At 46.5% G+C, this 16277-nt stretch overlaps 1 protein-coding gene across 2 annotated transcripts in view; it reads left to right on the top strand.

Annotated features, from left to right (window-relative positions):
• Positions 1-16277, top strand: part of LOC134927169 (uncharacterized) — a 352100-nt gene that overhangs the window by 232694 nt on the left and 103129 nt on the right. For both annotated transcript variants that reach the window (XM_063921268.1, XM_063921269.1), the window contains 3 exons: positions 11920-12094; positions 13725-13837; positions 14791-14919. In XM_063921268.1, coding sequence (XP_063777338.1) covers positions 11920-12094; positions 13725-13837; positions 14791-14919 — 417 coding nt within the window. The remainder of the gene's footprint in view (positions 1-11919; positions 12095-13724; positions 13838-14790; positions 14920-16277) is intronic.

Consider the following 16277-nt stretch of genomic DNA (forward strand, 5'->3'; position numbering starts at 1 on the left):
GTGCTGCATCATCTATATATATTATATATCTGTCTGACTGCTCAGCTCACACAGCTTATAATTGTGGGGGAGACTGGGGAGCACTACTGCAGTGCCAGTTATAGGTTATAGCAGGAGCCAGGAGTACATAATATTATATTAAAATTAAACAGTGCACACTTTTGCTGCAGGAGTGCCACTGCCAGTGTGACTAGTGACCAGTGACCTGACCACCAGTATATATAATATTAGTAGTATACTATCTCTTTATCAACCAGTCTATATTAGCAGCAGACACAGTACCGTGCGGTAGTTCACGGCTGTGGCTACCTCTGTGTCGGCACTCGGCAGCCCGTCCATAATTGTATATACCACCTAACCGTGGTTTTTTTTTCTTTCTTTATACATACATACTAGTTACGAGTATACTATCTCTTTATCAACCAGTCTATATTAGCAGCAGACACAGTACAGTGCGGTAGTTCACGGCTGTGGCTACCTCTGTGTCGGCACTCGGCAGCCCGTCCATAATTGTATATACCACCTAACCGTGGTTTTTTTTTCTTTCTTTATACATACATACTAGTTACGAGTATACTATCTCTTTATCAACCAGTCTATATATTAGCAGCAGACACAGTACAGTGCGGTAGTTCACGGCTGTGGCTACCTCTGTGTCGGCACTCGGCAGCCCGTCCATAATTGTATATACCACCTAACCGTGGTTTTTTTTTCTTTCTTTATACATACATACTAGTTACGAGTATACTATCTCTTTATCAACCAGTCTATATTAGCAGCAGACACAGTACAGTGCGGTAGTTCACGGCTGTGGCTACCTCTGTGTCGGCACTCGGCAGCCCGTCCATAATTGTATATACCACCTAACCGTGGTTTTTTTTTCTTTCTTTATACACACATACTAGTTACGAGTATACTATCTCTTTATCAACCAGTCTATATATTAGCAGCAGACACAGTACAGTGCGGTAGTTCACGGCTGTGGCTACCTCTGTGTCGGCACTCGGCAGCCCGTCCATAATTGTATATACCACCTAACCGTGGTTTTTTTTTCTTTCTTTATACATACATACTAGTTACGAGTATACTATCTCTTTATCAACCAGTCTATATTAGCAGCAGACACAGTACAGTGCGGTAGTTCACGGCTGTGGCTACCTCTGTGTCGGCACTCGGCAGCCCGTCCATAATTGTATATACCACCTAACCGTGGTTTTTTTTTCTTTCTTTATACATACATACTAGTTACGAGTATACTATCTCTTTATCAACCAGTCTATATTAGCAGCAGACACAGTACAGTGCGGTAGTTCACGGCTGTGGCTACCTCTGTGTCGGCACTCGGCAGCCCGTCCATAATTGTATATACCACCTAACCGTGGTTTTTTTTTCTTTCTTTATACATACATACTAGTTACGAGTATACTATCTCTTTATCAACCAGTCTATATATTAGCAGCAGACACAGTACAGTGCGGTAGTTCACGGCTGTGGCTACCTCTGTGTCGGCACTCGGCAGCCCGTCCATAATTGTATATACCACCTAACCGTGGTTTTTTTTTCTTTCTTTATACATACATACTAGTTACGAGTATACTATCTCTTTATCAACCAGTCTATATATTAGCAGCAGACACAGTACAGTGCGGTAGTTCACGGCTGTGGCTACCTCTGTGTCGGCACTCGGCAGCCCGTCCATAATTGTATATACCACCTAACCGTGGTTTTTTTTTCTTTCTTTATACATACATACTAGTTACGAGTATACTATCTCTTTATCAACCAGTCTATATATTAGCAGCAGACACAGTACAGTGCGGTAGTTCACGGCTGTGGCTACCTCTGTGTCGGCACTCGGCAGCCCGTCCATAATTGTATACTAGTATCCAATCCATCCATCTCCATTGTTTACCTGAGGTGCCTTTTAGTTGTGCCTATTAAAATATGGAGAACAAAAATGTTGAGGTTCCAAAATTAGGGAAAGATCAAGATCCACTTCCACCTCGTGCTGAAGCTGCTGCCACTAGTCATGGCCGAGACGATGAAATGCCAGCAACGTCGTCTGCCAAGGCCGATGCCCAATGTCATAGTACAGAGCATGTCAAATCCAAAACACCAAATATCAGTAAAAAAAGGACTCCAAAACCTAAAATAAAATTGTCGGAGGAGAAGCGTAAACTTGCCAATATGCCATTTACCACACGGAGTGGCAAGGAACGGCTGAGGCCCTGGCCTATGTTCATGGCTAGTGGTTCAGCTTCACATGAGGATGGAAGCACTCAGCCTCTCGCTAGAAAAATGAAAAGACTCAAGCTGGCAAAAGCAGCACAGCAAAGAACTGTGCATTCTTCGAAATCCCAAATCCACAAGGAGAGTCCAATTGTGTCGGTTGCGATACCTGACCTTCCCAACACTGGACGTGAAGAGCATGCGCCTTCCACCATTTGCACGCCCCCTGCAAGTGCTGGAAGGAGCACCCGCAGTCCAGTTCCTGATAGTCAGATTGAAGATGTCAGTGTTGAAGTACACCAGGATGAGGAGGATATGGGTGTTGCTGGCGCTGGGGAGGAAATTGACCAGGAGGATTCTGATGGTGAGGTGGTTTGTTTAAGTCAGGCACCCGGGGAGACACCTGTTGTCCGTGGGAGGAATATGGCCGTTGACATGCCAGGTGAAAATACCAAAAAAATCAGCTCTTCGGTGTGGAGGTATTTCACCAGAAATGCGGACAACAGGTGTCAAGCCGTGTGTTCCCTTTGTCAAGCTGTAATAAGTAGGGGTAAGGACGTTAACCACCTCGGAACATCCTCCCTTATACGTCACCTGCAGCGCATTCATAATAAGTCAGTGACAAGTTCAAAAACTTTGGGTGACAGCGGAAGCAGTCCACTGACCAGTAAATCCCTTCCTCTTGTAACCAAGCTCACGCAAACCACCCCACCAACTCCCTCAGTGTCAATTTCCTCCTTCCCCAGGAATGCCAATAGTCCTGCAGGCCATGTCACTGGCAATTCTGACGAGTCCTCTCCTGCCTGGGATTCCTCCGATGCATCCTTGCGTGTAACGCCTACTGCTGCTGGCGCTGCTGTTGTTGCCGCTGGGAGTCGATGGTCATCCCAGAGGGGAAGTCGTAAGCCCACTTGTACTACTTCCAGTAAGCAATTGACTGTTCAACAGTCCTTTGCGAGGAAGATGAAATATCACAGCAGTCATCCTACTGCAAAGCGGATAACTGAGTCCTTGACAACTATGTTGGTGTTAGACGTGCGTCCGGTATCCGCCGTTAGTTCACAGGGAACTAGACAATTTATTGAGGCAGTGTGCCCCCGTTACCAAATACCATCTAGGTTCCACTTCTCTAGGCAGGCGATACCGAGAATGTACACGGACGTCAGAAAAAGACTCACCAGTGTCCTAAAAAATGCAGTTGTACCCAATGTCCACTTAACCACGGACATGTGGACAAGTGGAGCAGGGCAGGGTCAGGACTATATGACTGTGACAGCCCACTGGGTAGATGTATGGACTCCCGCCGCAAGAACAGCAGCGGCGGCACCAGTAGCAGCATCTCGCAAACGCCAACTCTTTCCTAGGCAGGCTACGCTTTGTATCACCGCTTTCCAGAATACGCACACAGCTGAAAACCTCTTACGGCAACTGAGGAAGATCATCGCGGAATGGCTTACCCCAATTGGACTCTCCTGTGGATTTGTGGCATCGGACAACGCCAGCAATATTGTGTGTGCATTAAATATGGGCAAATTCCAGCACGTCCCATGTTTTGCACATACCTTGAATTTGGTGGTGCAGAATTTTTTAAAAAACGACAGGGGCGTGCAAGAGATGCTGTCGGTGGCCAGAAAAATTGCGGGACACTTTCGGCGTACAGGCACCACGTACAGAAGACTGGAGCACCACCAAAAACTACTGAACCTGCCCTGCCATCATCTGAAGCAAGAAGTGGTAACGAGGTGGAATTCAACCCTCTATATGCTTCAGAGGTTGGAGGAGCAGCAAAAGGCCATTCAAGCCTATACAATTGAGCACGATATAGGAGGTGGAATGCACCTGTCTCAAGTGCAGTGGAGAATGATTTCAACGTTGTGCAAGGTTCTGATGCCCTTTGAACTTGCCACACGTGAAGTCAGTTCAGACACTGCCAGCCTGAGTCAGGTCATTCCCCTCATCAGGCTTTTGCAGAAGAAGCTGGAGGCATTGAAGAAGGAGCTAAAAGGGAGCGATTCCGCTAGGCATGTGGGACTTGTGGATGCAGCCCTTAATTCGCTTAACAAGGATTCACGGGTGGTCAATCTGTTGAAATCAGAGCACTACATTTTGGCCACCGTGCTCGATCCTAGATTTAAAGCCTACCTTGGATCTCTCTTTCCGGCAGACACAGGTCTGCTGGGGTTGAAAGACCTGCTGGTGACAAAATTGTCAAGTCAAGCGGAACGCGACCTGTCAACATCTCCTCCTTCACATTCTCCCGCAACTGGGGGTGCGAGGAAAAGGCTCAGAATTCCGAGCCCACCCGCTGGCGGTGATGCAGGGCAGTCTGGAGCGACTGCTGATGCTGACATCTGGTCCGGACAGAAGGACCTGACAACGATTACGGACATGTCGTCTACTGTCACTGCATATGATTCTCTCAACATTGATAGAATGGTGGAGGATTATATGAGTGACCGCATCCAAGTAGGCACGTCACACAGTCCGTACTTATACTGGCAGGAAAAAGAGGCAATTTGGAGGCCCTTGCACAAACTGGCTTTATTCTACCTAAGTTGCCCTCCCACAAGTGTGTACTCCGAAAGAGTGTTTAGTGCCGCCGCTCACCTTGTCAGCAATCGGCGTACGAGGTTACATCCAGAAAATGTGGAGAAGATGATGTTCATTAAAATGAATTATAATCAATTCCTCCGCGGAGACATTGACCAGCAGCAATTGCCTCCACAAAGTACACAGGGAGCTGAGATGGTGGATTCCAGTGGGGACGAATTGATAATCTGTGAGGAGGGGGATGTACACGGTGATATATCGGAGGGTGAAGATGAGGTGGACATCTTGCCTCTGTAGAGCCAGTTTGTGCAAGGAGAGATTAATTGCTTCTTTTTTGGGGGGGGTCCAAACCAACCCGTCATATCAGTCACAGTCGTGTGGCAGACCCTGTCACTGAAATGATGGGTTGGTTAAAGTGTGCATGTCCTGTTTTGTTTATACAACATAAGGGTGGGTGGGAGGGCCCAAGGACAATTCCATCTTGCACCTCTTTTTTCTTTTCTTTTTCTTTGCATCATGTGCTGATTGGGGAGGGTTTTTTGGAAGGGACATCCTGCGTGACACTGCAGTGCCACTCCTAGATGGGCCCGGTGTTTGTGTCGGCCACTAGGGTCGCTAATCTTACTCACACAGCTACCTCATTGCGCCTCTTTTTTTCTTTGCGTCATGTGCTGTTTGGGGAGGGTTTTTTGGAAGGGACATCCTGCGTGACACTGCAGTGCCACTCCTAGATGGGCCCGGTGTTTGTGTCGGCCACTAGGGTCGCTAATCTTACTCACACAGCTACCTCATTGCGCCTCTTTTTTTCTTTGCGTCATGTGCTGTTTGGGGAGGGTTTTTTGGAAGGGCCATCCTGCGTGACACTGCAGTGCCACTCCTAGATGGGCCCGGTGTTTGTGTCGGCCACTAGGGTCGCTAATCTTACTCACACAGCTACCTCATTGCGCCTCTTTTTTTCTTTGCGTCATGTGCTGTTTGGGGAGGGTTTTTTGGAAGGGACATCCTGCGTGACACTGCAGTGCCACTCCTAGATGGGCCCGGTGTTTGTGTCGGCCACTAGGGTCGCTTATCTTACTCACACAGCGACCTCGGTGCAAATTTTAGGACTAAAAATAATATTGTGAGGTGTGAGGTATTCAGAATAGACTGAAAATGAGTGTAAATTATGGTTTTTGAGGTTAATAATACTTTGGGATCAAAATGACCCCCAAATTCTATGATTTAAGCTGTTTTTTAGTGTTTTTTGAAAAAAACACCCGAATCCAAAACACACCCGAATCCGACAAAAAAAATTCGGTGAGGTTTTGCCAAAACGCGTTCGAACCCAAAACACGGCCGCGGAACCGAACCCAAAACCAAAACACAAAACCCGAAAAATTTCAGGCGCTCATCTCTACCTAACAGGTGGTAGTTTGGGCTTCTTAGGCTACTGGACACCATTAGCTCCAGAGGGATCGACCGCAGGACCCGACCTTGGTGTTCGTTCCCGGAGCCGCGCCGCCGTCCCCCTTACAGAGCCAGAAGCAACGAAGAGGTCCGGAAAATCGGCGGCAGAAGACTTCGGTCTTCACCAAGGTAGCGCACAGCACTGCAGCTGTGCGCCATTGCTCCTCATGTACACCTCACACTCCGGTCACTGATGGGTGCAGGGCGCTGGGGGGGGGGGGGGGGGGGCGCCCAGAGGGCAATATATGACACCTTGGCTGATAAATATACATCATATATAGTCCTAGAGGCTATATAGATGTAAAATTACCCCTGCCAGTATTCCAGAAAAAGCAGGGAGAAAGTCAGCCGAAAAGGGGGCGGGGCTTCTCCCTCAACACACTGGCGCCATTTTTCCCTCACAGTTCCGCTGGAAGGAAGCTCCCTGGCTCTCCCCTGCAGTCTGAAGGAACACTACAGAAGGGTAAAAAAGAGAGGGGGGGCACTAAATTTAGGCGCAGTATAGATAATATATATATGTGATATATATAAAAAAGCAGCTATAAGGGAAAACACTCATTGATAGTGGGATCCCTGTGTTATATAGCGCTCTGGTGTGTGCTGGCATACTCTCTCTCTGTCTCCCCAAAGGGCTTTGTGGGGTCCTGTCCTCTGTCAGAGCATTCCCTGTGTGTTTGCGGTGTGTCGGTATGGCTGTGTCGACATGTTTGATGAGGAGGCTTATGTGGAGGCGGAGCAAATGCCTGTAAATGTGATGTCACCCCCTGCGGGGTCGACACTTGAGTGGATGGTGCTGTGGAAGGACTTACGCGACAGTGTCGACTCCTTGCATAAAAGGTTTGACGACATACCTATTGTGGGACAGCCGGCTTCTCAGCCTGTGCCTGCCCAGGCGTCTCAAAAGCCATCAGGGGCTCTAAAACGCCCGCTACCTCAGATGGCTGACACAGATGTCGACACGGATACTGACTCCAGTGTCGACGACGATGAGACTAATGTAACTTCCAGTAGGGCCACACGTTACATGATTGAGGCAATGAAAAATGTGTTGCACATTTCTGATGTTACCCCCGGTACCACAAAAAAGGGTATAATGTTTGGAGAGAAAAAACTACCAGTAGCTTTTCCTCCGTCTGAAGAGTTAAATGAAGTGTGTGAAGAAGCGTGGGCTTCCCCTGATAAAAAGCTGGTAATTTCTAAGAGGTTACTAATGGCGTACCCTTTCCCGCCAGAGGATAGGTCACGCTGGGAAACATCCCCTAGGGTGGATAAAGCGCTCACACGCTTGTCAAAGAAGGTGGCGCTACCGTCTCCGGATACGGCCGCCCTGAAGGAATCTGCTGATAGAAAGCAGGAGGCTATCCTGAAATCTATATATACACACACAGGTGTTATACTGAGACCGGCTATTGCTTCAGCCTGGATGTGCAGTGCTGCTGCTGCGTGGTCAGATTCCCTGTCAGAAAATATAGATACCCTAGACAGGGACACTATATTGCTAAACGTAGAGCATATAAAAGATGCACTTTTATACATGAGGGATGCACAGAGGGATATTTGCCGGCTGGCATCCAAAATTAGTGCAATGTCCATTTCTGCCAGGAGAGGGTTATGGACTCGGCAGTGGACAGGAGATGCAGATTCCAAACGACACATGGAAGTTATGCCTTATAAGGGTGAGGAGTTGTTCGGGGATGGTCTCTCGGACCTCGTTTCCACAGCAACAGCTGGGAAGTCTACATTTTTACCCCATGTTCCCTCACAACCAAAGAAAGCACCGTATTATCAGGTACAGTCCTTTCGGCCCAATAGGGGCAAGCGAGTTAAAGGCGCGTCCTTTTTGCCCAGAGGCAGAGGTAGGGGAAAGAAGCTGCAGCATACAGCCAGTTCCCAGGAGCAAAAGTCCTCCCCCGCTTCCTCTAAGTCCACAGCATGACGCTGGGGCTTCACAGGCGGAGCCAGGTACGGTGGGGGCCCGTCTCAAAAACTTCAGCAATCAGTGGGCTCGCTCACGGGTGGATCCCTGGATCCTTCAAGTAGTATCTCAGGGGTACAAGCTGGAATTCGAGACGTCTCCCCCCGCCGTTTCCTCAAATCTGCCTTGCCAACCACTCCCTCAGGCAGGGAGGCAGTGTTACAGGCAATTCACAAGCTGTATTCACAACAAGTGATAGTAAAGGTGCCCCTACTTCAACAAGGAAGGGGTTACTATTCCACAATGTTTGTGGTACCGAAACCGGACGGTTCGGTGAGACCCATTTTAAATTTGAAATCCTTGAACACATATATAAAAAAATTCAAGTTCAAGATGGAATCGCTCAGGGCGATTATTGCAAGCCTGGACGAGGGGGATTACATGGTATCACTGGACATCAAGGATGCTTACCTACATGTCCCCATTTACCATCCTCACCAGGAGTACCTCAGATTTGTGGTACAAGATTGTCATTACCAATTCCAGACGTTGCCGTTCGGTCTATCCACGGCTCCGAGGGTCTTTACCAAGGTAATGGCCGAAATGATGATACTCCTTCGAAAGAAGGGAGTTTTAATTATCCCGTACTTGGACGATCTCCTGATAAAGGCGAGGTCCAGAGAGCAGTTGTTGGTAGGGGTAGCACTATCTCGGGAAGTGCTACAACAGCACGGCTGGATTCTAAACATTCCAAAGTCACAGCTGGTCCCTACGACACGTCTGCTGTTCCTAGGGATGGTTCTGGACACAGAACAGAGAAAAGTGTTTCTCCCGGAGGAGAAGGCCAAGGAGCTGTCATCTCTAGTCAGAGGCCTCCTAAAGCCAAAACAGGTGTCGGTGCATCACTGCACGCGGATCCTGGGAAAAATGGTAGCTTCCTACGAAGCGATTCCATTCGGCAGGTTTCATGCAAGAACCTTTCAGTGGGACCTGTTGGACAAGTGGTCCGGATCGCATCTTCAGATGCATCGTCTGATAACCCTGTCTCCAAGGACAAGGGTGTCTCTGCTGTGGTGGCTATGGTCAAGTCAGGAGACTTCCTTGCACATAAATATTCTGGAACTGAGGGCCATTTACAATGCCCTAAGTCAGGCAAAACCCCTGCTTCAAAACCAGCCGGTACTGATCCAGTCAGACAACATCACGGCGGTCGCCCATGTAAATCGACAGGGCGGCACGAGAAGCAGGACGGCAATGGCAGAAGCCACAAGGATTCTCCGATGGGCGGAAAATCACGTGTTAGCACTGTCAGCAGTGTTCATTCCGGGAGTGGACAACTGGGAAGCAGACTTCCTCAGCAGGCACGACCTCCACCCGGGAGAGTGGGGACTTCATCCAGAAGTCTTTCAAATGATTGTAAACCGGTGGAAAAAGCCACAGGTGGACATGATAGCGTCCCGCCTAAACAAAAAGCTAGAAAAATATTGCGCCAGGTCAAGAGACCCGCAGGCGATAGCTGTGGACGCTCTAGTGACACAGTGGGTGTACCGATCGGTTTATGTGTTCCCTCCTCTTCCTCTCATACCAAAGGTACTGAGGATAATAAGGAGAAGAGGAGTAAGAACTATACTCATTGTTCCGGATTGGCCAAGAAGAGCTTGGTACCCGGAACTTCAAGAAATGATGTCAGAGGACCCATGGCCTCTACCGCTCAGACAAGACCTGCTGCAGCAGGGGCCCTGTCTGTTCCAAGACTTACCGTGGCTGCGTTTGACGGCATGGCGGTTGAACACCGGATCCTGAAGGAAAAGGGCATTCCGGAGGAAGTCATTCCTACGCTGATTAAAGCTAGGAAAGAAGTAACCACAAACCATTATCACCGCATATGGCGAAAATATGTTGCGTGGTGTGAGGCCAGGAAGGCCCCAACGGAGGAATTTCAGCTGGGACGTTTCCTGCACTTCCTACAGTCAGGGGTGACTATGGGCCTTAAATTGGGTTCCATTAAGGTCCAGATTTCGGCTCTATCGATTTTCTTCCAGAGAGAACTGGCTTCACTACCTGAAGTTCAGACTTTTGTTAAGGGAGTGCCGCATATTCAGCCCCCTTTTGTGCCTCCAGTGGCACCTTGGGATCTCAACGTGGTGTTGGATTTCCTAAAGTCACATTGGTTTGAGCCACTGAAAACCGTTGATTTGAAATATCTCACATGGAAAGTGGTCATGTTGTTGGCCTTGGCTTCGGCCAGGCGTGTATCAGAATTGGCGGCTTTGTCATGTAAAAGCCCTTATCTGATTTTCCATATAGATAGGGCAGAATTGAGGACTCGTCCCCAGTTTCTCCCCAAAGTGGTATCAGCTTTTCATCTGAACCAACCTATCGTGGTGCCTGCGGCTACAAATGACTTGGAGGCTTCCAAGTTGTTGGATGTAGTCAGGGCCCTAAAAATCTATGTTTCCAGGACAGCTGGAGTCAGAAAGACTGACTCGCTCTTTATCCTGTATGCGCCCAACAAGTTGGGTGCACCTGCTTCAAAGCAGACTATTGCTCGCTGGATCTGTAGTACGATTCAGCTTGCACATTCTGCGGCTGGACTGCCGCATCCTAAATCAGTAAAAGCCCATTACACGAGGAAGGTGGGCTCTTCTTGGGCGGCTGCCCGAGGGGCCTCGGCTCTTCAACTTTGCCGAGCAGCTACTTGGTCGGGGTCAAACACGTTTGCTAAATTCTACAAGTTTGACACCCTGGCTGAGGAGGACCTTGAGTTTGCTCATTTGGTGCTGCAGAGTCATCCGCACTCTCCCGCCCGTTTGGGAGCTTTGGTATAATCCCCATGGTCCTTACGGAGTCCCCAGCATCCACTTAGGACGTTAGAGAAAATAAGAATTTACTCACCGGTAATTCTATTTCTCATAGTCCGTAGTGGATGCTGGGCGCCCATCCCAAGTGCGGATTGTCTGCAATACTTGTATATAGTTATTGCTTAACTAAAGGGTTATTGTTGAGCCATCTGTTGAGAGGCTCAGTTGTTATCATACTGTTAACTGGGTATTGTATCACGAGTTATACGGTGTGATTGGTGTGGCTGGTATGAGTCTTATCCGGGATTCAAAATCCTTCCTTATTGTGTCAGCTCTTCCGGGCACAGTATCCTAACTGAAGTCTGGAGGAGGGTCTTAGTGGGAGGAGCCAGTGCACACCAGTAGTCTAAAAGCTTTCTTTATAGTTGTGCCCAGTCTCCTGCGGAGCCGCTAATCCCCATGGTCCTTACGGAGTCCCCAGCATCCACTACGGACTATGAGAAATAGAATTACCGGTGAGTAAATTCTTATTATTTGGGGAAGATTCAAATGTTTGAAAAGTCAGTTGGGTGTCTATTTTTCCTATCTAATAGACAGGAAAAAACAGACACCCAACAGACTTTTCAAACATTTGAATTCCACCCTTTATGTTTCAAATACTCATTTTCAGTTGCCAGCCATGTGACCAGTGCTACCCAATCCCATGTGGCCTATTTTATGAACTCAGAATTGAATGGGAACCTGCGAGCGATTGGATTGTTGATTGGTTATAGTTGTTTGTATTATACTGGCATGTGAAAGGTCACAATGTGGTCTGAAACACCACTATTTTTACAGTATGTTGATGTTCATTTAACAATACATTTGGCTTGTTGACTTCTGAAGCCAGTCCACCTACAGTATGTGTCGCATTGTATCTGACAATTCCTGCTAAATGACTGTATCAACCATCGTTACTGTGTCTTCTTTGTTACGCAGATTGCCTTGGTTCCCACTTTACTTGGTTACAAGTTATATTTACAAATTTTCCTGCGCTGCTTAATTTTGTGAGCAAGTTGAAGTGTGTGACCGGGCTATGCCCCAAAGACCTGGAGGATTACGGCTGCGCCTGTAGATACGAGCTGGAGGGGCTTCCTGTAGATGCGGCTGACAGGTGAGGTTTATGTGATGGAGGTAATAGTGTACCTGGTGCATATTAGACATGGGATGATGCAACCATTACTGTCATTGATTAGGACATTGGAAGTTCCTTAGAAGTTCCATCTCTGTATTAAGGCCCAAGGCTTTGGGTGCAGTGCTGCTATACAGGTTATAGGCATCACTGATTTCCAATTTCTGCAATAATCTATGGTAGGCAGCTGCATATAGAAACCAGCAACAGTGCACATTTCAGTTCCTTATTTCCAGGAGATTATATTATATATATCTATATATATCTATATATCTATATCTATATATATATATATATATATATACATATATATATATATATATATATATATACATATATATATATATATATATATATATATATGTCTATCCATATATATATATAATTCATTAATTTAAAGGACAAAGGGGTCTACTTACTAAGCCTTGGATGTAGATAAAGTCGCTGGAGCCAATCAGCTCCTAACTGTCATTTTTCAAACCCAGCCTATGACATGGCAGTTGGGAGCAGATTGGCTGGTACTTTATCTCCAGCAACTATATCTTCATCCAAGGCTTAATAAATAGACCCCTAAATAACTAAAGATGTGCGGTTTGGTACTCCAGAAATCCGAATCCACCTGAATTTTGTGGCTCTGAACTGAACCTACACCCGGTCTGGATCTTCCGAGTAGAGCCTATCCCAAACGAGACCCAGTTTGGAATTCAGATTTTAAATCTGAATTTCGGGGTTTGTATTGCAAAAATTACATGATTTTAGCTCTTTTTTTGTAAATATATTTTTATCGGTTTTATCAATGGTTATTGATTATTAGCTATTTGTTTGAAATGTATTCTATAAAATGCAATGGAACTGCGCGTCTTAGCGACAGAACTGTTGAGAACAGGGAGGCAGTGATTTTGTTGGCTAGATCCTAGTGAATGTGTAGGCCGAAATATTTAATCAGGTTACAAAATGGCTTCCGTAAAAAAAAAAAATGCAAGTTCTTCATCAATTTACAGCTGGCAAAATGTGCAAATAAAGGCAAAGCAATTCTGAGTTGGATGCATCTGCAGAAATGGATGCATCTCAAGATTTTCCAACCAGTGCGTCACACAATCGCACCTTCAACACTTGGGACAGCTTATGGCCTGCTCAGTGTTTCTTTCTCAAGTTCATCTAAACATGGCCTCTGCGGCTGTGGATCTGCGTTTGGGAACAAAGCCGCGCTCACTGACAGGCCCATTATTTATTACCCTCCCATAACACGCACATGAGACACTTTTTTTTGCGAATACTTCAGGCCACCACCCAGTCACCAATCTCTGGCTTTCCAAACACCAGTATCCTGTATCACATCCAATCACACATATTGTATATTTATTCGCAACCAGGACTTCTGCTTTTATTACTAGAGGCTGCTGCTTGCCAGATGAGTGCAGGGAACTCCTGTCTTTGTAACTGTGTAACCTGGCTGCCTCCATCTTGTGTAGGTGAAAGCTGCACTATAAACAACATATAGGAGTAGGAAATCCAGTGATTGTGGAAAACATTTAGCAGAAATTGCAGTATAACGTCAATGCCCTACTTATTATTTTCTTACCGAGACAACATTGTGGTCTTTATGTTCTAGCTGCTGTTTCCAGCATCGGAAATGTTATGAAGAAGCTCAGGAGATGGACTGTGCCTGGGACCCATCCCAAATTGTTGCAGATGCCAGCTGCCTCTCAAAGAACATAACATGTGGTAAGACACCGAGGAGATAAGGCCGCAATCCTCAGCCGCAAATGAGTTTCAGCCTACTAACAACAAAGGGAATAATTATTATCCATCGCCAGGTCTAGCTTAGGCCTTGCTACTGAACAACCCAAAGCAATTTGGCAGTACACGTGACGAGCCAATTGCACAGGTATGATAGTTCCAGACCAGAGGAAGACCGCACACATTGGATGTTGCTCAGCCATCAAATGGTTTTGTGATTGGCCCATTGGACTCAGTGTACGTTTTTATTGCCCAAAAGGACAGATTGTAGGTTCATATTTGGTGCATTGGCCAGCCACCCAAACTGTCCAGAAAACTTGGCACATGTTGTTTGAATTCAGGGCTGTTTCATTAGATAATTGCACTTTTGCACATTTCAATTGGACCCAAGACTTAGCAATTGAATAAAGAATTAGCACACAGGTCCAAGAGGCCCAACACTGCACATCCTGCACCCTTGCATTATACTCACCTCTCAGGAGGTCTGTATTTGCGTTGGCACTGTAAAAATGGTGTGGTGGCCATTTTCCTGTAGATTTGCACTAGTGCAGTTGAAATTTCAGTCGGAACATAGCATGGGAGCCATATTCCAGGAGACCTACGCATGCACTGTGGAGAGTCTACTCACCTGCGCTGCCCATGAATGATGAGGGGCACTCACATGGTCTCCCTCCTCTTATCAGCCGCCCCTGACCCACAGGTTTGTGTAATTGTGTGGTGCAAAATTTAGACTGTAAGCTCCAGTAAGGCAGCAACATATGTGAATGACTCAAATATTCTCTGTACCATGCTGCGTAAACTGAGAGTTACAGTCTGTAAATGACAAAGGTATACATGAATTGTACACATAATTATTCCCCCGAGCCATCATTGTAAAGCCGGACAGATGGTGGAAAGCAGATCTGTAAATGGGGTCTTGTGTTCCTTGTACCCTCCAGAGTCTGGCCACGAATGTGAGAAACTCCTATGTGACTGTGACAAAGCTGCCATTGAGTGTTTTGTGAACACGCACATTAACTCCTCAACAAAAGGAATGGATATCGCCTTCTGCCCAGCTCCTGTTACAGGTAATATATTGCACAATGTTAATCTGTGAGACCAGGCGACATTCCGGAGACGCAGGTGGCCCGTAGACTTAGAGAAAATCCCTGTTGCCCCCACAAGGCGTTTTTCATGTTGCAAGCCATTGATTTATCGACAAGAATATGTCAAAAAGTGACAAAAGCATGAAATGGTTTTAATAGCAACCGTACCCCTCTGGTTAATCCGTCTCCGCCTATATCTATATTTTCTCTCCAAATTGCCTCCTTTACCATTAGTACTTTTGAGTCATTGTTTAATAGCGTCATTTGTCGTAAGGTGCTGTTAGACAAGCCAACTCCTTCACCCTAGTCCCATCTATGGACTTAAGTATAGTGGGTGCAAGGGATGCCACTCCTATGTGGCCCAGAGGCTTAGGGGGGCCTGGACCCAGGTTATATAGTTGCATACCAATTTCCCAGATTTGTCTGCAAAGCTTTTGGCTCTGATCCATTGCCCAGCCTGAATTGTGTGACATTACACTATCAGTGAGCAGAGTGTATAGTGGATGTTGTAAATGATAAGGGGGCACTGAAATGTGGCATAATCTGATCTGCTCATTGTAATGTGGAGGGCACTATAATGTTACATAATAAAAACTGACACACTTTAATGTGGCACAATATGAAATGGAGGCACTATAGTGTAGTATATATAATATGAACTGAGGCACTGTAACGTGGCATAATTTGACCTGAGGGGCACTCTAATCTAACACAGTATGAACAGGAGGCTTTGTAATGTCATAATGTCAATTGGGGGTACTGTGTGGCATAATGTGTACTGGCAGCCCTGCAATGTGACATAACGTGAACTAGGGCACTACTGTGGTTCATAAAATAGACTAGGGTGCTGCTATGGGGCATAACATTAACGAGTGCACTGCTATGGTTCAGAAAATGAACTAGGGTGCTATTATGGGGCATAAACATAACTACTGCGGAGAGATATCTCTTTAGAACCATTGGTACAGGGGCCCCCTCAAAATGTTGCTATGGGGCCCACAAAGTTCTAGTTACGCCCTGGTCCCATCTAAGAACTTTGGGGCAGATGTATTAACCTGGAGAAGGCATAAGGAAGTGATAAACCAGTGATATGTGCAAGGTGATAAAGGCACCAGCCAATCAGATTCTAACTGTTAATTTACATATTGGAGCCGATTGGTTGGTGCCTTTATCACCTTGCACATATCACTGGTTTATCACTTCCTTATGCCTTCTCCAGGTTAATACATCTGCCCTTATATGCCTCAGTGATGTCACTAGTTCCTATGTTTATTTACTGAGCCGATATAATCGTTGCCCCCGTGGTCAGTATTGAAAGTGTACTTTAATCTGGCTAAACA

The sequence above is a fragment of the Pseudophryne corroboree genome, chromosome 5, assembly GCF_028390025.1.
Source record: "Pseudophryne corroboree isolate aPseCor3 chromosome 5, aPseCor3.hap2, whole genome shotgun sequence".
NCBI lineage: Eukaryota > Metazoa > Chordata > Amphibia > Anura > Myobatrachidae > Pseudophryne > Pseudophryne corroboree.